The sequence below is a fragment of the Dromiciops gliroides genome, chromosome 5, assembly GCF_019393635.1.
Source record: "Dromiciops gliroides isolate mDroGli1 chromosome 5, mDroGli1.pri, whole genome shotgun sequence".
NCBI lineage: Eukaryota > Metazoa > Chordata > Mammalia > Microbiotheria > Microbiotheriidae > Dromiciops > Dromiciops gliroides.
In genome coordinates this window covers 41318749-41339218 of record NC_057865.1, presented here as the reverse complement: position 1 = coordinate 41339218, position 20470 = coordinate 41318749, and the positions used below count along the sequence as shown (strand labels likewise).

The following is a 20470-nucleotide window of genomic DNA, read 5'->3' as shown; positions in this document are numbered from 1 at the left end:
TGTGTATGTGTGTGTGAATACACATAGGGCAACTAGGTGGCGCAGTAAATAGAGCACTGGACATGGAATAAGGAAGACTCATCTTCACAAGTTCAAGTCTGGCCTCAAACACTGGCTAGATGTGTGACCTTGGGCAAGTCACTTAACCCTGTTTGCCTCAGTTTCCTCATCTGTAACATGAGCTGGAGAAGGAAATGGCAAACCACTCAATTTTCTTTGCCAAGAAAACCCCCAAAATGGTCAAATGCAACTGAAATAACTGAACAACAAATATATATACAACATATATAAATGCACTTATATACACTTTAAAATTTACATTTCTATACACAAACACACACACACACACACACATATATATATATATATATATATGATAAATCCCAACTAGGTGGGGGCAGAGAAGGAATATAATTATTAAAATATCCATTTAAAAATCCAAATTCATGGACCTCAGGATAAATACCTCTGGATTAAATTATTTCTAAGCCCCATTCTACCTCTAGGGAAGCAGAGTAGTAGAATATAAAGGCTTTGTAGTGACAGATCCTGGGTTCAAATCCTGGCTTTGCAACTTCCTGCCTGTAAGACTTTGGTCAAGTCACTTAATCCCTCTATGTTCCTTATCTGAAAAGTGAGGGGTTTTGAATGTATGACCTATCATTCTATGCACTATGAATGCTAAATGATCATAACAATACAGGGGCATGGCTGTCAGGCTGGTAGTAAAGTCCCTGAGGAAAGAGGCTCTCCACGAAGCTCAGGGAATGTGGGGAGGGCATATGATAACCAATTCCCTACACATAAATAAACATTTGTTGATAGAAATCTACCTCTGCTCTTCATGTCTAATATTTCTAATATAGTGTTGTCTCCTTCTAGGCACTGAATGTGTCTTTACTATTTTATCTTTCCTCAGAGTATAGCTCACATAATACTAACATGAATAAGAAATATTCACATTCATCAAATGCTTTATAGTTTAAAAATATTTGCATAGATTATCTAATGTTCCCAACCACATTGTAAGGTGGGTAGTGCACTATAATCATATCCACTTCACAGCCAACCTATGCTCGAGGCTTGGACTCAGGTTTTTCTGACTCTGAGGACAGCTTTCTATCCACTACCTCACACTGCTTCTCCTACTTTGCCTTTTTGCTCCCCCCACCCCACACACATTTCCATACTCTTCTCTACTGTTATTTCCGTGTTCTTTTGTCCTTCTCCTTTCTCTCCAAACCCCAAAGTCAATGGACTTAGGAATGGGTATGGGGATTATGGAAAAGCCATCCCATTTTGCTATGTTCTCTGTTAATTTTATTTTCTCAGTTTTAAGAACATCCCAAGATGGGAGGAGGTCAGTCAGAACTACCAGCAAGGGCTCTGCCACTCACCTTGGCGTAGAGTAAGGCCCCTGTCTCTGCCCGATTCTTCTCTATGTCCTTCTCCCAGTGAATTCTGATGGTCTCCAGAATGTCATCTAGGCCAGTACCAATGGGAGCATCCATTCCTTCCAGCTCTGACCCAGCCAGCTGTTTGTAAAGCACCTTCACGTCCTAAAAGCAACATTCACTTTAGAGATGCTCTTAATCCCACCAGTAGAAACCAGTCCAGAAGCAGTGGCTTCCTTTTCTTTTCCTGACATAATTGTAAGACCCCCAACAAAGTACAGAATAGAGCTGACGCTCAGCTTGGTATCTGGGAACGTCTCCCCATGACCACCAAAGAACAGAGTGAGCAGATGCTTCATCTGGGACCAGACAGAAGGGAGAATTTAAAAATAATTTCGGAATTTATGAATGATTACCCTATGAGGGTCAGTGGCTGGCCATTCTGATCACCAATGATGCCAGAAACAGGAGAAGATAGGCTCAAACAGTGGTGAGATGAATTAAGGTTAGACCCAAAAAGGGACTCCTTGATTATATGCATTGTTTGTGGAATTACTTTTGGTTGTAGATTTTATAAAGAGGTAGATTTTGGCTTGATAGGGAAAGAGAAAGAGTCCAAGAGACATTCAAAGACAGAGAGGGAGAAAAAGGATACAGTAAACTGTGAATTTATTTTTTAAAAAATATTTTGATAACTATTTCAATATAATTGCAAATTGGATGCATCTTATTTTGTGCATTTAAAAACCCAATAGTGAGAAGGGCTCCACAGACTTCAAAAGCCTGGGCCAAAGGGATCCATGACCCAAAAAAGGGCTAAGCACCCTTGCTTTAGACTTAGCAATCAATCAATTAAGAAACATTTATTAAGTGTCTACTGTGTGCCAGGTACTCAATCAGACATTCATCTTGCTGGGTAGTTGAGAATCCAATGCAATTTTGCCCAAGGGATTGGATTAGATAATCTTGGAGGTCATGCTTTCATTCTTCCATTTCAATTATTTCTCTGAGCTATACAGGTTACAACCTGTCCATCAGAGGTTCCTTTATAAGAAGCAGCTAGGTGGTGCAGTTGATAGACCATTGTACTTGGAATCAGGAAGACCAGAATTCAAATCCCACCTCAGATACTTACTAGTACCCTGGGCAAGTCATTTTTCTCCTGTCTGCCTCAGTTTTCCCATCTTTAAAGTAATTTGATTATCTCAATCAAAGCATCTACTTCAAACACAGACTAGCTGTGTGACCCTGGGCAAGTCAATTAATCTCTGCCTACCTTAGTTTCTACATCTCTAAAATGGGGATAAAAGTAACACCTACCTCCCAAGGTGGTTAAAATGAGGTGAGGATCAAATGAAATAATATTTGCAGAATAGTTATATTAAGAAACTGTTATTATCCTTATTATTAACCTCAAGATGACTAGCTCCATATGTAATCAACGGGCAGGCACAGCCTAAGCAAGCTCTGACCTACCTCTTCATGGTTTCTTGACAGAAAAGCCAGTTCTTCTTTCATGCTTTCAATCTGGCTCTCTAGATCCATTTTAGTCAAATTAGCGTCATCAATCACTTTGTACAGGGAGTTAATTTCATCTTCGGCTGCTTTTCGGAAGGGCTGCTCATTTTCATATCTGCAGACAAAGAAATAATCATCACAGCTGGGTAACTAATCCAAAGGGAAGGAAAAACATATTATAAATGATACCATTGCACTAATTACATGACAGACAAGAGCCAAAAGAGAGCCCCCCCCCCCCGCAGTATGGCTTTCTAGAACTTGGAGAATCAGCCAGCACTGTCATCACACCTTGATTTGTTAAAATTCCAGTTGTGACAGTTGGGGTCTCATTAGCTGCCTAGGAGGGGAGTTTCCATCCAGAATTTAAAGTCTGAGTGCTGGGTTATGAGGGAAGGCTCAGGGTAAATCAAGAAAATTCCTGCTTTTAAGTCATTGCTTCAGATCTGACTCCTTGGGCAAGTCATTTAAACTTGGTGGGTTTCAGTTTCCTTATCTGTAAAATGAGGGGGTTAGATTAGAGGGCTTCTAAGATTCCTTCCAGCCCTTAGATCTAGGAGCCTATGATACTTTGTGGGGCACTCATCAGATGCACCCCGTGGGTTGCTAAGGCCTGGGAGTCTCCTCATAATTGCTCCCCCACGTAATCTTGACACTTAGTCCAACTTCTTGTACCTCAGTTTCTCCTGTCTATACATAGGGGATAACTGATACTTCTCATATCAGATGACCCAATGTTTCTTTGACAAAGCATTTCCTTTTCTTAACATTTAGTTTGTTGTTCCTTAGAAATAACCTTAAAAGAGTATTCACAAGTAGGGCTGGAGAGGAAAGGAGAGGGGAGGAGAGGGGAGGAGAGGGGAAGGGAGAGGAGAGGGGAGGGGAGGAGAGAAAGAAGAGAAGAGAAGAGAAAGAAAGAGAAGAGGAGAGGAAGAGAAGTGAAATACTAGGGTGTCCCGCCCCTTTGGAGTTGGGTCACGTGAGCTCAGACTGAGAGAACCCCTCCAATGCCCATGGGATTCTTGTCTTCTTCACTTGCCCATCGGGTCCTGGAAGGCCATGGCAGAAGCTGCTGTCACTCCACCAGATTCTCAGAGGATCCCCAAGGTTTTGGGGATGTTATCTCCCATCCCTGTGGACGTTCCTCTAAGCTCAGTCCTAGCTGTTCTTTCTCTCTCCCTTGCCCAATCTATAGTCCAATGACCCCACCCTCCATGTAGTAGCCCTCATGGAGGTCCCTTTCTCTGTATCCCTACAATATTTATAGGTCTGTACCACACAGATTAGCACCTAGTTACAATTGCTTCTTGTGTGTTAGTCCTTCATTCAACCAGTTTATAAAACCTTTGTTGGCAGGGGATCACGTACATATTGGTGGATTGTTGTTTCATTTGATGATGGTAATAGGATGTCATCACAAAAAAATTCATTTTAAAGATGGGAAAGAGAAAAGACTTCTGTTCAGCACAGGGGAGCTCTCAAATAAATACCTGGAATTTGGGGACCTGACTCTAAATTCTGTTCCCTGGCTCACATGCCCTTCTCAGCCTGAGAATATGCGGAATCAGTTCCAATCTCAAACCCGGCAAATTATATCCCTTTCATAGAATATCATAGAATCAGAGACCTGGAGCAGGCAGGGAATTCATAGACCATCTAAGACAATCCTCTATGTTCTCTGAGACTCAGAAAATGTAGAAATGTGTGTGTGTGTGTGCGCAAGTGTGTATGTGTATGTATGTGCGTACAAGATGAAAGATGTGGACTTGAGAACAGAATGAAGTGCATGACAAGGGTTGTTGGCACAGTGACAAAGATCCACAGGAGACTGTTACCTCTCTTTAAAATCTTCAGCACAAGCCTGAGTGTTCTCAGTCTGCAGCATAAGCCGAGCATTGTCCAAGACGGCGTCACCCACCTGGAACAAATATATGAGTTAGAGTCCACAAATATGCAACTTCTGCCTTTTCGCATTTGTTATGTTATCAGGGAACCGTCCCAAGACTCATCAGGTAAATGTTAGATGTTACATCCCTGAGCTGCGTGTCTTAGGTGGATCATTAAAGATGAAAACAAATGGAGAAAGGTTTAGGGAAATATTATAGCAGCATAAATATTATGGATCACAGATTTAGGGCTGGAAAGGTCACTGAGTCTGGCTCTTCATTTTAAAGATGAGGAAACTGAGGCTTACGGAGTTTAGGTGACCTGCCCTCTGTCATCCAGGTAGTAAGGGGCAGTCAGGAGGAGAGCAGAGCCTGGAATACCACTGGCTGGGTATGTCATAGAACGAATTCTTGGTCACGTATAGGTTTGATGGGATGGGCTGAGGTCTCTTCCAAGTCTGACATTCTACGACTCCATAAATAGAATTGTGTGAACTGAGGCCCAGAGAGAGATTAAATGAATTGTCTAGAACCCAGTTCAAAACTTGGAGAAATCTGCCCTGGACTTTCACCTCGTGTTAGACCCTAAAGCCCTGTTCCAGAGTGGTTTATCTGGCACAAGGCCCCCAAAAGATCTCCGTTAACAGAAGGCTGGAAGGAAGGTACATGTGGGAAAACTCAATAATGAGCAGCCTGGCTCCACTCCATCTCCCCACAACATAAACTCTCTGTTCGTCTCCCTCCTCCTCCACGAAGCAGCATTTCATATTTTTAGCAATCTCTTCTCCAGACATGCTCAACATGCTTTTCAGGCATTTACTCATCCTTCCTTACAATGTCCCTGACTTCTATCACTTCCATTTCACAGATGGCAAAGCTGAGTCAATGAGAAGCTTAATGGGGCTAGTGATTCTTTTTTTTTTTTTTTTTGGCAGGGCAATGAGGGTTAAGTGACTTGCCCAGGGTCACACAGCTAGTAAGTGTCCAGTGTCTGAGGCTGCATTTAAACTCAGGTCCTCCTGAATCCAGGGCTGGTGCTTTATCCACTACACCACCTAGCTGCCCCCAATCTTCCCATTTTACAGAGGGGGAAACTGAGGCCCAATTCCTGCCCCTTCTCATCCTTCAGCCATGGGGGTGTCAGGAATAGAATACTCCCCACCCCTGAACTCCGGCTTGCTTTTTTCAAGTAACTGACGTTGAGAGAAGAGGCTGTGTCAGACTTGCCCCTCTCCAGTTACTGACTGCCTGAGGCCTGAGATGACTGTTCCTCACCTTTGGGTTAGGACAAGAAGGTATTCTTCTCCGAGAATTGGTCCCTGCTGATTGAGGGCGGAGGAAGCCATGCTAAATGAACCTTGAGGGAGGCTCAGACCCGCAGGGATTTGCTCAGCTTCCAGGCTTTATTAGTTTGCTTGTGGGTAGTACAACTGGGGAAAGATGCGAGCTCCCCCCTAAGCTAATTATAGGCTCCGACTTGCCAAGAGCGTGCGGTTGGCTGGCACACGTTTCTCCCCCTTCTTCGCTAAACGAGCAGCTTAAAAATAAACCAGCACCGGGCAGATCATTCATCTTCCCAATCCTTTCATTGTTCGCTGAGGAAAAAGTTTGTTTTGTGTCCTACACCGCCATTCCAGCCCCAGCTTCTGGAAGGACGGGCTGAGAAGGGACCTCAGAGGCCCTTGGGGGCTAGAGGGCAGAGAGCATTGGACCTGGAGGCACAAAGACCCGAGTTCGAATTTTACCTCACTAGCTGTGTGACTGTGGGCGAGGTCACTTAAAATTCTTTCAGCCTCAGTTTCCTCATCTATAAACTGAGGATGACACTAGCACTTCCTTCACAGGGTTGTTGTGAGGATCGAAGGAGGCAACACAAAATGCTTTGCAAACCTTAAAGTGCTATGTAAGTGTCACTACATTATTATATTATATAATCCTATATGTAACAATATGTACTATTATAATATAGGTAATAATAGGTAATATGCAAGCATATGTAGTGTATATTATTGTTATGATATATGTAATATAAGTATATAATGATCATTATATAAATTATAAACTAACATAATAAAGCAAAATAATTATGTATGATTGTATATACTTAATGAGATTAAAGGAAATTATATAAATTATATATATATAATGATCACTATATTATATCACATAAATTATTATCATTATTATTATTATTTTGCAGGGCAATGGGGGTTAAGTGACTTGCCCAGGGTCACACAGCTAGTAAGTATCAAGTGTCTGAGACTGGATTTGAACTCAGGTCCTCCTGAATCCAGGGCCAGTGCTCTATCCACTGCGCCACCTAGCTGCCCCCTCACATAAATTATTATACAATTGCTATTGTCTAGTCGTTTTTTTCAGTATTGACTCCTTGTGCCAGTTTTCTTGGCAAAGATACTGGAGTGATTTGCCATTTCCTTCTCCAGCTCATTTTACAGTTGAAGAAACTGAGGCAAATAGTGTTACATGACTTGCCCAGGGTCACACAGCTAGTAAGTGTTTTGAACTTAGGACTTCCTGATTCCAGGCCCAGCATTCTATTTACTGCACTACCTCATTGCCCCTTATATTATAATATCATTCTGTTATATGAATGTTATATCATCATCATCTAATCCAGCCCTCTCATTTTACATGAAACTAAGGTCCAGAGAAATGACTTTCCTAAGGTTTCACTGCCAGCAAATGGCTCCTATAGTAATATTCTGTCCCAGGATCATAGATTGAGCACTGGAAGGGATTCTAGAAGTCATCTAGTTTGACATCCTCATTTGACAAAGGAGGAACCTGAGGGCCATAGCATGGAAGGGATTCGCTCAGGCCCTGTAGGTAGTAAGTGGCAGAGCTGAGATCTAAATCCTTTTCCTCCCATGGTATCCCTACTTTGACAGGAGCAGGGCCTAGATTCTCCATGGATTGAGAGGAGCAGTCCCAACATGGGCAATATATTAGGAGCTAGAAGGGCAGTCAGACTTCTCAAAATAGTGTTTTTAAATGAATGGATAAAACAAAATATGCAGGATTACAAAGGAAAACAATAAAATTAAAATGCAGTTTTTAAAAAACAAGTTCTTAAACACCTGGTTAAAAAACTCCGGTGTAGAACATTTTACAGAGGAGGAAACTGAGCTGAAATAGGTGAAGTGACTGAGTCACAGTGTCTGAAGCAGGATTCAAACTCAGATCTTCTCATCTCTAAGCCAAGCACTCTACTTATTGCACTAGTTTAAAAGGATCTGATGCCTGACTTCCAAGAGTACTTGATTCCCATTTCTATCTTAGTCTTTTTTCCTGACTTTTGCTATTTTCTTCCTTTTCAGTGATTTTATTCTTCAATTTTCTCATCTTTCTTTAAAAAAAAAAATCATTGATGCTTAGAGTGAGGAAAACTTAGGTTCTACTCTGCCTTCAGACACTTAACAGCTGTGTGACCCTGGACACTTAACCACAATTTTCCTCATTTTCCTCATCTATAAAATGGAAATGATAATAGCACCTACCTCTGAGGGTTTTTGTGAGGATCAAAGGAGATAATAATCATAAAGTGTTTAGAACAGTACCTGGCACAGAGTAAGCGCTACATAAATGTTAGCTATTGTCATCATCATTATTTCTTTTAGAAATATTTCATCGATATTTAGCAAAAATAAATAGTTAAGCAAACCAAACTGATACATCAACCGTGTCCGACCCATTCTGTAACCACAGTCCATCACCTCTCTAACAAAGCTTTCCTACTCTTTCCCCATCTTTTCCCAGCAGCTGCCACACTGAGCCCCAGGATTCCATGACTTTCCCTGGGGCCATTGTTCTTTCTTTCATGACTTCTAAAGCTACCTTCTGGATCATTTCATTTTACTTTGTTTTTAGCCGTATTAGAAAAAAAAAAAGCCTGGGTAGGAGAGCCACATGGTATAATTTATACCATGCCCTGGGCTCCCTTGGGACCCCTAACATCAGACCCAAGACAACCTAGGTGTGGCTATGGGCTTAGTTTATTATTTATCTGCAATGTTGACCCAAGATTGGGTCAACAAATAAGCTCATAGATTTGGAGTTAAAATCAATCTTTAGATACCATGGAGTTCAACCTTCTTGTTTTACTGATGTGGAAACAGATAAAGAACAGAGAAGCTAATTGACTTCCCTTGGGTCACAGAGTAATTTCTGAGGCAGAATTTGAACCAAGGTCTCCCAGATTCCAAGTCCAATCACCAATGCAAGCAGGAGTTGGAGGGGAATGAGCCCAGAGTTGGTGGTATCATAGCATTAAATCTAAAACTTTGTATTTCCTTGCTTCTATCCAAGTTGTGTACCTCCATTAGAACATAAACTCCTTGAAGTCAGGGATCATTTCATTTTTGTCATCGTATTCTCAGTGCATGGCATAGTTGTTGTTCAGTTGTATCTGACTCTTTGTGGCCCCATGGACCATACTCATGGGGTTTTCATGGCAAAGATACTGGAGTAGTTTTCCATTTCCTTCTCTAGTGGAATAAGGCAAATAGAAGTTAAGTGACTTGCCCAGGTTCACATTGCTAGTGAATGTCTGGGGCTGGATTTGAACTCGGGTCTTCCTGACTCCAGGTCTATCATTCTATCCATTGAATCATCTAGCTGTCCCTACCTAATACATAGTAGGTATTTAATAAATGTTGGAATTGAAGTAGTCTCACATAGGGGTAGCTAGGTGGCTCAGTGGATAGAGCACCGGTCCTGGAGTCAGGATGACCTGAGTTCAAATCCAGCCTCAGACACTTGACACTTATTAGCTGTGTGACCATGGGCAAGTCACTTAACCCTCATTGCCCACCAAAAAAAAAAAAAAAGCTAATAAACCCATCATACTCATAAGGCTGGGGAGAAGATGTCTTAGGGAAGCAACTTCTTTGTAAATAGGCCAAAATTGTCTATAATAAATAATTTTATTAAGCCTATCAAGCTAAATTTGGTCTATATGTGGTAAATAAAATTGTACATTAATATAATTTCAACTGCTTGTGTTTAATTTCTAGGGAGCTGGGGAAGAATTGTAAAATTTACAAAGTATCATAGATTCCACTGGCACTGAGGACCTCCCTTGCCATTTGTCTTCAACTTAATGGACGATGTACTAGGTAATTGCCTGAGAATTGCCTGAGGTAATTGCACAGAGAAATGGTGGGTTGGTGGGGGGTTTTTTGGGTGGGGCAATGAAGGTTAAGTGACTTGCCCAGGGTCACACAGCTAGTAAGTGTCAAGTGTCTGAGGCTGGATTTGAACTCAGGTCCTCCTGAATCCTGGGCCGGTGCTTTATCCACTGCGCCACCTAGCTACCCCCATGGATTTGAACCAAAAATTTCTCAACTCCAAGGCCAGGTTGCCATAAATACAGAGAATTTGGGTGAAAAAAAGAACTGTCCAAACAGTATCATTCAGGGTCAACATTAAAGGTAGGCATGTGGGTGACTACCTGCAAAATGTGATTTGAGGGGCCCTGGACTTGCTCCCAAGTATGTCTCCCATTGACATGGAACTCTACCAGTCAGATAAAGGCATTGACACCTAATTAAAACAATGATTGTGGGTCATTAAATATTATTTGGAATTTACAATATTCCGTAGCTGGATCCTAAGGGAATGAAACACTTTTGGTGAAAGGTTGGAGTAAAGAGACAAAGTATCTAGTTTTGTTTTATTTTTCCAGCCAGGAATCCAGTGCAAGTTTTAACCCTTTTGTTGATCTTTTGCTGACAAAGGTTCTTATTTATTAAGAACTATATACTTGGGGCAGCTAGGTGGCGCAGTGGATAGAGCACCGGCCCTTGGATTCAGGAGGACCTGAGTTCAAATCTTACCTCAGACACTTGACACTTACTAGCTGTGTGCCCCTGGGCAAGTCACTTAACCCCAACTGCGCCGCAAAAAAAAAAAAAAAAAAAAGAACTATATGCTTAATAAAACAAATCAGACTCCACTTCCTCATAATCTCTGGTTTCTGTTCTCCTACCCATGGCTTCTTTCTTCTCTACAGTTCCTGATTCTTTCAAGTCTGAGCAGTTCCCCAGAACAGTGGTGCTGAAGTGGAGAAGGGCATAGAGAATTTCACAAGGCTTCCATAGAGCTAAGGGTGAAGAAGGCTGATCTACCCCATAAAATATAGGCAGAAGAAAGCAGAACTGGATAGAGGTGCAGGTGTGGACAGCTACGGCAGCTAAGGGCCACATGAGGCCGCTAGGGCCCATTTGGGGGTCATGCTAGGAAGGATGAGAAGGATTATAATGTGTAAGGCAATGAAAAAAAAGCACTGGATCGGAAGTCAGAGACCTTGGGTTTGAATCCTAGCTCTTTTACTGCTTATGTGACTTTGGGAAAATCCCCATTATATCTTGGTTTCGGTTGCCTCATCTGTAATTTGGCAGGGGGGGGGGCTGGTGGGGGCGCTGTAGACTAAAGTCCTTTCCAGCTCTAAATTCTGTGATTCATTCTTTCATTATACTATAATGTTTTGTCTGAGGTTGGGGCACCGTGAAATGTGTAACCCTCTGTTAGACTAAAATAAGTGAAGGCCGCCACCTAGTGGCTCAACTTTGAAAAGTCCTTCTATAGAAGAGGGTTAGGGATCTCCCTATGAATGGAGATTTTGTAGCATTTAAAGGGAAGGCAGTGCCTCTATTCAAAGATGAGGAGATCTCAAGGGTATAAAGTAGGAGGAACAGGATTTGAATCCAGGTCCCCGTCTACTTCACAGGATCTGGGTTCAAATCTTGACCTTGCTGGTCAATACCTCAATACTCATAGGACATTGAGAGAGTGAATGATGTGCTTCAGTGGCAACGTGCTGAATTTGAAATCTCAAGGACAAGAGTTCAGATCCCGGCTCTGCTACTTATTACTTGTATAACCTTGAAAGTAAGTCATTTCCTCTCTCTGGATCTTAGGCTCTTCATCTGTAAAATGAAGGAGTCAGATTAAATATCTTTGAGGTTTTTTAGCTCTTCAATCCCACAAAATCCCTATCTCCATGGATGTCTATACACAGGCAAAGAATATTTCATTAGGGCATATACCCAGAAAAATTTTAAGGTGACTCATTGAATACTCAATCATAAAGGACAACATTATTTTTATTCATCAAACTAGAGGAAATAAAATTTAACTAAATTGAATTTTTTAAAATTAAGAACTGGATTTTATTTTAAAAATACAAACTTTGGGGGAAAAAAAAAAGAGATACAAAGTACCAGCTTCTTTTGAGAGCTTCATTTGGGTGTGCCTGGACACATGTAATATATCCCGTGGGCATGACTATAATCTATTTCTTATCATTCTGGGCAGGCAGTGCTTAGAAAAAGCATCTTCTATCATCTGTGGTGGCTCGTTTGAAAAAAAAAAAGAAGAAAGCAGAGAAAGAATGGATCTGACCACCATGTCAGAGGTTTTAAAGATCCAACCTTACTGTGAGACAAGTAATGTCTCTCAAAGGGTAATTAACTTGCAATCAAAAGCATAATTCTGGTATTTATCACTAAAAATACTGGCTTTGGCAATTGTGGGTTTTGAGGCAACCCAATGGAATGTTTGGTATGTGTTCTGACGTAGCCGATTTTTCCAATACAATGCCACAGGCTGAGCCACCCAGAGAGGGAAATAGTGATTGAGACTAAATGCTCTTCCAGTGCAGGAGGATGTCTGGGACCCTAAGGACAACACATCTGATGCTTTCTCACCTACAACTAAGACTTCCCCCCAAAACTTTGTAAACTTTAAATTCATTCTCTTAACCCTTCCCTCTTCAGACCTTCCCTATTTCTGTCAAAGGTAGCACCGTTCTCCCAGGCTTGTAACCTGTATTTAGCTGCTTTGTATTTATGCTCTTTATATTTATAGATGTGTTTGTTGTCCCTCCTATTAAAATGTGAGATCCCTGAGCATTGAGGAATTTTAAAAATATTTGTATCTCCTGCCCTTCTCACAGTGCCTAGCACATAGTAGGTGTTTGTCATCATCACCACCACCATAACTAGCACTTATATAGTGCTTTAAGATTTACAAAATATATTGACTCATTAATAATTGCTTGTTAGATGATTGAATGATACCTTGCTATAGAAATGTGAGTTGCTATTATTTAGTGGTAGTTCTGCTATAAATCTGCCCTGGTCAGACCACATCTCAAGTGCTATGTTTGTGGTGTTTGAGCTGACTTTCATATTAATCTTTTTTTTTTCTTTTGGTGGGGCAATGAGGGTTAAGTGACTTGCCCAGGGTCACACAGCTAGTAAATGTCAAGTGTCTGAGGCTGGATTTGAACTCAGGTCCTCCTGAATCCAGGGCCAGTGCTCTATCCACTACACCACCTAGCTGCCCCTTGAACTGACTTTCAACAATGGAGAGCATTTGGATTAGGCAGAAGAGAGAGGGTGACGGGTCTAGGTCAACATCATTTGGAGCTGTGAAAGTGGGAATAAGGGTGACAAAATGGCATCCGTTTTGTGGGATATTTCTGTAGGACAAACGTCATTCATTTTCGAAACTACGCTTGGTCATTTTCTCTTAGTTTCTTTCCAAATTACCCACAGAACACTTATTTCAAGTTGAATGACATTGTGAGAGTGCTTATCACTGACTTCCCTCTGACAAGATACTCCTTCTGGTGGAGTACTGAAGGCTTGGGACTTGGTGTTCTGCAGAAAACCCACTTGGGGAGGGACAGGCCCTCAATGGTGTATTCTTTCTTGTGCTTACATTTTTTCTTTTTAAAGAAAGAGATACAAAGTCTTTTTTCCCCCTGAAAGCTGAGCTTGTATTTCTCAGCTTTCTTTGTCCCTGACATTCCAAGAGCTGATCTGATGGGAACTTTGGGCCTCAAGGTTGTCTCCATTGAAGGAGATGGAACCAGTGCTGAGAAACTGTCCTAGGTCTGCTTTTGTATCTGAAGCTTGGCTTCTGTCCCCAAACTTGTGTAACCAGTAGACCTGACTGACCAGTCACTAACGTGGCTGTTTGACTTTCTTCTTTTAAGTAAATGGGGGGTGAGTTTGAGGGGGAAAAGAAATTCTGTTTTAGACAGTGAGCAAAGTAGAGGTGACAATGATTCCTCCTTATCTCATAGCACTATTGTGAGAGAAAGGCTTTGTAAACTGTTAAACATTATATGAATGTGAATTCTTCTTCTTCTTCTTCTTCTTCATCTTCATCTTCTTCTTCCTTCTTCTTCCTTCTTCTTCTTTCTTCTTCTTGTAAATGTATGCGTGTGGACAGAAACCCAAGTAAGAATGAGAGTGGCAGCTGTCTCATTTCTGCCCTTCACCTTTCTGTTTTATGGACCTCAGCAAGACCTTTGGCTCTTTAGGAATTGGGATAGAGGAGGCAAGGCCAAGGGCAGAACATCAGAGGGTAGTGATCAGATGGGCAGAAGCCAAGGGAAAGACACCAAAACCGTTAGGTTTGGGTTTGATTACGAGGACTGGCCAACATTCTTGTGAGAACACAGCTGCAGAAAAAATAGGGGATTGCCAAGTCTGCTTAGGTGACATCTCACTTACCCAGATTTGGGTTAGCCAAAATCATAGAATTTCATGAGAGAGATCCTCTGGTACAACCCCCCTCATTTTATAAATGAGGAAAAGAAGGCCTAGAAATATGAATCAAGTTGGCCAAGACCACACAACTAATGATACACTTGTGGTTGATTTGAACCTTAAAATTCTAAAAACATGCCAACTACAACACATACTCTTAATTCAAAGTACAGACAGAAACCTGAAGGATTTTTGTCAGAGGGCCCCTGGTGGAACTAGTTAAAATTGTCAGTCCTCTACTTTTATGAAGTGATTAGAGTGCCAGGCATGGAGTCAGAAAGTATCAACTTTCTGAGTTCAAATCCAGCCTCAGTTACTTACTAGGTATATGACTCTGAGGCAAGTCATTTAACCTCTGTCTGCCTCAGTTTTGTCATCTGTAAAATGAGCTGGAGAAGGAAATGGCAAGCTACTCGGGTATCTTTGCCAAGGAAACCCCAAATGAGGTCACAAAGAATTGGACATGACTGAAACAACTGAACAACAACCTCTACATTTCCTGAATGTGTGTTTTACAAACAACGAGTTCTGCAGCAGGTTAATGATTTATTACTTTTTTAAAAAGTGCTTTAAGGTTTACAAAATATTTGTACCCATTCTCTCAGGCAGGAGACTTTTCTCTCTAGGCAGCTAAGTGCCAAATTAGATGGAATGCTGAACCTGGAGGCAAAAAGACCTAAGTTCAAATGGGACCTTAGACACTTACTTGTTGTGTCACTCTGGGCAAGTCACTGCCAGGGTTGTTTTGAGGATAAAATGAGATGATATTTGTAAAGCACTTTCTAAACCTTAAGGTGCTATGTAGATACTAGCTAACATCATCCTCGACCTCACCCTTACCACACCACCATCTTACAAGAGTTCTGTGAAGTAGGTGTGGCAAGATCACTTGATTATCATTCAATTTTCTAACTGAGATGATTTCATAGATCACAGCCTGTCCCTGATAGTCTTAAGCAGGGAACATTCTCCCCAGAGGAGAAAACTGAAGTAGACAGAGGTTAAGTGACCCATCCAGGGTCACACACTCAGCTTGCAAGAAGCTGAGTCAAGGCACTAGTCTAGATCCACTGACTCCCACACCAGGGCTCTTTCTGTGCAATCAAAAGGGACCTTTGTAGTTCCTGCTTTTGAGGAATTTGGCATTGCAGGAGGGAGAGATGAGCAACAGGCACAACTCCCACTATATCCATGGATAGAACAAAATACAAGCTGCAATCACGCAGACATTGCCCAGAGTGCTGGGATGTCTGGCTTTTTAAAGACCAAGAGACCTGGATCTGGAGTCAGAGAGCCTGTGTTCAGATCCCGACACTCATTCACCTCTTCTATATGAACTTGGGCAAAATCACTTCATCTCTCAGGGCCTCTCATTTATCTCAGGAGCAAAATGAAGACCAGATGACCTTGGAAGCAGGCCCCTCCCGATCTCTTCTCCTAAGAGTCTATGGAATGAAACTCCCACAAATGGAGGAAAACAGCAAGGTTCCTGCATTACACATTTTGTACGAGAGGAAAAAAAAGCCCCATCACCTCTTCCAGACAAGTAGCAGAAATAGATATCCTGGCTGCCGTGGGCAGAGTTTCAGTCCAGAATGACATTTTCTGGTTGACTTGCAATCCTCAGAAAATTGGGAGTTGTCATGGAAATTCTGACACCAGCTGCACCCACCCAGCACGTTGGGAGATGCCAGGCTCTGGGTTGAGGAGGAGCCCTGCAAGGGGATGATTACATTCATCTGGGCTCTGCCACAAGGGGCATTTTTTTGCAGCTGGAGAATGGAATACGAGGTAATTCAGTTAATGGGCAGTAGGTGGCTCCACCTGCCAAGAGAACCCTGCACCAGGTGGTTTTCTCTCTGCCCAGGGTTTTGATACAGAGTCCTGTCTGGGAGAGACTTTGGCCACAAAGCAGGAAGGTTCCTGGCTATTTGTCCAGCCACGTTTTACAAATGAAGAAACTGAATCCCAGATGGGGAGGAGTAGGTTGCCCAAGGTCACATCACTCATGATGGCGTTCTGGGTGTGGTTGGTCACTGATGATCCTTGATTTGTCAAGAGTTTTCTTCTGAGGTCGCCAAGCCAGCACTGACTCACTTAACTGCTTTATAGAATCACAGACAGAATTGCAAGGGCCCAAGATACCACTGAGGCAAACCTTGTATCCAATGGAACACGCAGCCACATGGGATGGAACTATAGCGAGTAGTTGGGACCAGGTATAGACTTGAGAGTCATCTGCCAAAAACAGAAGCCATGAGACCCTGGCAATTATGGTTTTGCATCGTTAAGCAGTCACCATATTCTGACCCATAAACATCCTCGATGACCGGCCAAAGTTTTTGAGGACATTTGGCACATTTGGGCAGGTATGGGCATTATCTTCTGCCCTCCTCCATATTGTGATAGAAAAAGGTTGTTCTGGTTCATCTTGGGGGCCAGAGGAGGGCACCGGTCCAATAGCCTTGACAAATCAGGGACCATCAATGGCCAACCACACCCAGAATGCTGTCATAGGTGATGTGACTTTGGGTCATAATGAAGAACCGGGACAACCAGGGCTGCATCATATATCCTCCCGTTTTAATTTAACTACAGTGTCACTGAGCAGGGCTTCAAAGGACAAGGACATTGATCAATCTGGATGCTACCTTTTCTTCTCTGGAAGGAGATCTAAATGAATGAGATATTTTCTAGGCCTGTTGGCAGAGACAAGAGGAGGGTAATAAAGTTGAAAAGGACCTCAGAGCCCCCTCCTACTCTAATCCCATCATTTTACAGATGAGGTCACAGAAGTTCAGAAGAAGGAAATGATTTGTCCAAGGTCACAGTGATTTGGAGGAAAACAGCAGAGGCTGAGATAATTGAAAAGTCCCTGAAGAATCAATCTCTTCCAAATGCATGAGGTGGAATAAAAAAAAAGCCATCTGGTCAGAAATCACTGATTTAACTTGGGGTATAAAATGTCTGTGTGCTTAAGGGGAAATTGGGGAGCAGCTGCAATCTGCTGGTGCTTACTATGATCAAACAGACCAATCCTGATGGGACGATTTGGAGCTAGCATGGACCTCAGAGACTCCCTAGTCTCATTCTCTGATTGTACAAAAGAGAAAGTGAGTCCCAGAATGGGGAAGACTGGCCCAAGATCACACAGATAGACGGTAGCTCTGCTCTGACTGACTTCCCTGGCCTCCTTTAAGTACCAACTAAAATCTCACCTCCCATGGGGAGCTTTGCTCAACCACATTTTTTTTTCGGGGCAATGGGGGTTAAGTGACTTGCCCAGGGTCACACAGCTAGTAAGTGTCAAGTGTCTGAGGCTGGATTTGAACTCAGGTTCTCCTGAATCCAGGGCTGGTGCTTTATCCACTGCACCACCTAGCTGCCCCCACTCAACCTTTCTTAATTCCAGTGCTTTCCTTCTGTTAATTATGACTTGCTCTGTACATCTTTGTTTGCATATTTTCTCCCCTGATAGAATATAAGCTCCTTGAAGGCAGGGATTGTCTTTTTTTTTTTTTTTTTTTGCAACCCCCGCGCTTAGCATAGTAGGTGCTTAACATTTGTTGTTAGGGGCAGGCGGCGCTGTAGTGCATAGAATGCCAGGCCTGGAGTCAGGAGGACTCATCTTCCTGAATTCAAATCAAGTCTCAAACACTAGCCATGTGACCCTAGAAAAGTCATTTAACCCTCTTTGCCTCAGTCATGTTCAACGCTTTGTGACCCCATTGTTTTTTTTGGTTTTGTTTTTGGCAAAGATACTGGAGTTGTTTGTCATCTCCTTCTTCAGCTTGTTTTCCAGATGAGGAAACAGGGTTAAGTGACTTGTTCAGGGTCTCACAACTAGTTAAGCATCTGAGTTGAGATTTGAACCCACAAAGCCGAGTCTTCCTGACTCCAGGCTTTCAGGTCACCTGAAAATTGATGAAGCAGGCACCGAGGCTAGGTATCAGTCAGGAGCCTTGCTAAGGGGGGACAACGAAGGTGATGCAACAGCTTTTCCCAGGGAGTTGCTGGATTAGATTAGGCTAAAGAATGTCAGCCTCAAGGACCGTTGGCCTGGCACGTTTTTCAAGCATCAAATTCACTTAAAAAACCAGCCCCCTGAGGGGATGCTCCCTCTTCCTGCAGTTCAGCTGTTAAACTCTCAAGTATCAACCAGAGATGCTTGATGAGTTGGGTCTGAGCCCAGTCATGTGCGTCGTGCTTAGAGCCGCTAGGACCAGGGAGCGACGTGTTCCCTCAAGGATCAATGACTACTTTTTTGGTTTCTATGTGTGACAGTTCTAAAAAAAGGAGGAAAGAGGGGAAATTGGAAGGATGAAGCATCAAAGCTTAGAGAGAGAAGCTCCCAGCATATCTTATTCTTCTGTGTGGCATTTAAAAAATTAATTAAGGGGCAACTAGGTGGTCTAGTGGAAAGAGCACTAGCACCGGCCCTGGATTCAGGAGGACCTGAGTTCAAACCCGGCCTCAGACACTTAACACTTACTAGCTGTGTGACCCTGGGCAAGTCACTTAACCCCAATTGCCTCACACACACACACAAAAAGAATTTTAAAAAGGTAAAGCACTTTCCAAACCTTAGCATGCTATGTGAATAGTAGTTATTATTACTATTACTATTATTAATCATAGTAACCCTCACAGGGCCACCAAAACTAGGTGGCCCAGTGGAGTCAATGCCTGGCCTGCAGTCAGAAAGACTCATCACCCTGGCCTCAGACACTTACTAGTTATGTGACCCTGGACAAATCACTTGACCCTGTTTGCCTCAGTTTCCTCATCTGTCAAATAAACAGAAGAGGGAAATGGCAAACCACTCCACAATCTTTGCCAAGAAAGCCCCACATAATAATTGATACAAATATTTTATTATCTAAATAATATTATAGAAATCATTCATATCAATAGAAAATTTATAACATAACATAAAAACAGCTCACAATGATGTGGTACTTTATGGTTGAACTGTTGAATGCCAATAATATTAACCTCTGGCAGGATTAAGAAAGCACCTTATAAACAGGGGCATGCAAGTGTCACCTCAAAACGGCTTGTGAGAGATCCCAATGTTACATTTTAAATTTCATCATTTATACCTCAAAATCCATAATTACGCTGAATCAGGGCTTCATTTACTATTTCACTGATTGTCTAGACTTTAAAAAGTGTTAATAAATGCAGTCGACTTAAAAGTATATTGCATGGGGGGCCGCTAGGTGGTACAGTGGATAAAGCACCAGCCCTGGATTCAGGAGAACCTGAGTTCAAATCCGGCCTCAGACACTTGACACTAGCTGTGTGACCCTGGGCAAATCACTTAACCGTCATTGCCCTGCAAACCCCCCCCCAAAAACAAATTTTAAAAAGTATATGGGGGGGCAGTTAGATGGCACAGTGGATAAAGCACCTGCCCTGGATTCAGGAGAACCTGAGTTCAAATCCAGCCTCAGACACTTGACACTTACTAGCTGTGTGACCCTGGACAAGTCACTTAACCCTCATTGCCTGCCAAACAAACAAACAAATAAATAAGTAAACAAACAAATAGATAACTAAATAAATGAAAGTATATTGTGGGTACATCCTCCTGCCCCCTCCCCACAGTCTGGTTGTTAAACATTTACCAGCATCCTCCTATTTGTAAACCTTGAAGAGCTAGGGCATGAGTCAGGCCAATCCTATTAAGATAGATAGTGCCCATATCATTTTCCCCATTTTACAGATGAGGAAACTGAGGCTGAGAGGCGAAATGACTCACTCCGTTACAGTGACTGTTTGCTGTGAGTCTTTTCGTTTCTCAGGAGCTCAGTTTCCTACCTGCTGGGGACACTGTCTGTTTGGTACCTCTGGTCATCTTGCATTTGCCCTTGAGGCAAGGATCAGGTTTGGGGAAGCTGTTTCCTCTGACCAGTGACTTTCTCTGGGGATCTCTTGTCCCTGCTGGGTGCAGTGTCTCTTCATTTCCAAGCGACACAGCCAGGGGGTACTGGGAATGGGGGAGGGGAAGGAGGGAGGAAGCCCCTCTTCTCTATGCCCCACCAAGAGCATATTCCCCTTTCCCGGCTTCACTCTGGCTTCCGCCTTG

At 42.5% G+C, this 20470-nt stretch overlaps 1 protein-coding gene across 1 annotated transcript in view; it reads right to left on the bottom strand.

The window, feature by feature from the left end:
• BFSP2 (beaded filament structural protein 2) overlaps positions 1–20470 on the bottom strand; it is a 50282-nt gene that overhangs the window by 14966 nt on the left and 14846 nt on the right. Inside the window, exons 2-4 of the mRNA XM_043969286.1 lie at positions 4748–4830; positions 2871–3027; positions 1398–1559 (exon numbers count right to left, since the gene is read on the bottom strand). Coding sequence (XP_043825221.1) covers positions 1398–1559; positions 2871–3027; positions 4748–4830 — 402 coding nt within the window. The remainder of the gene's footprint in view (positions 1–1397; positions 1560–2870; positions 3028–4747; positions 4831–20470) is intronic.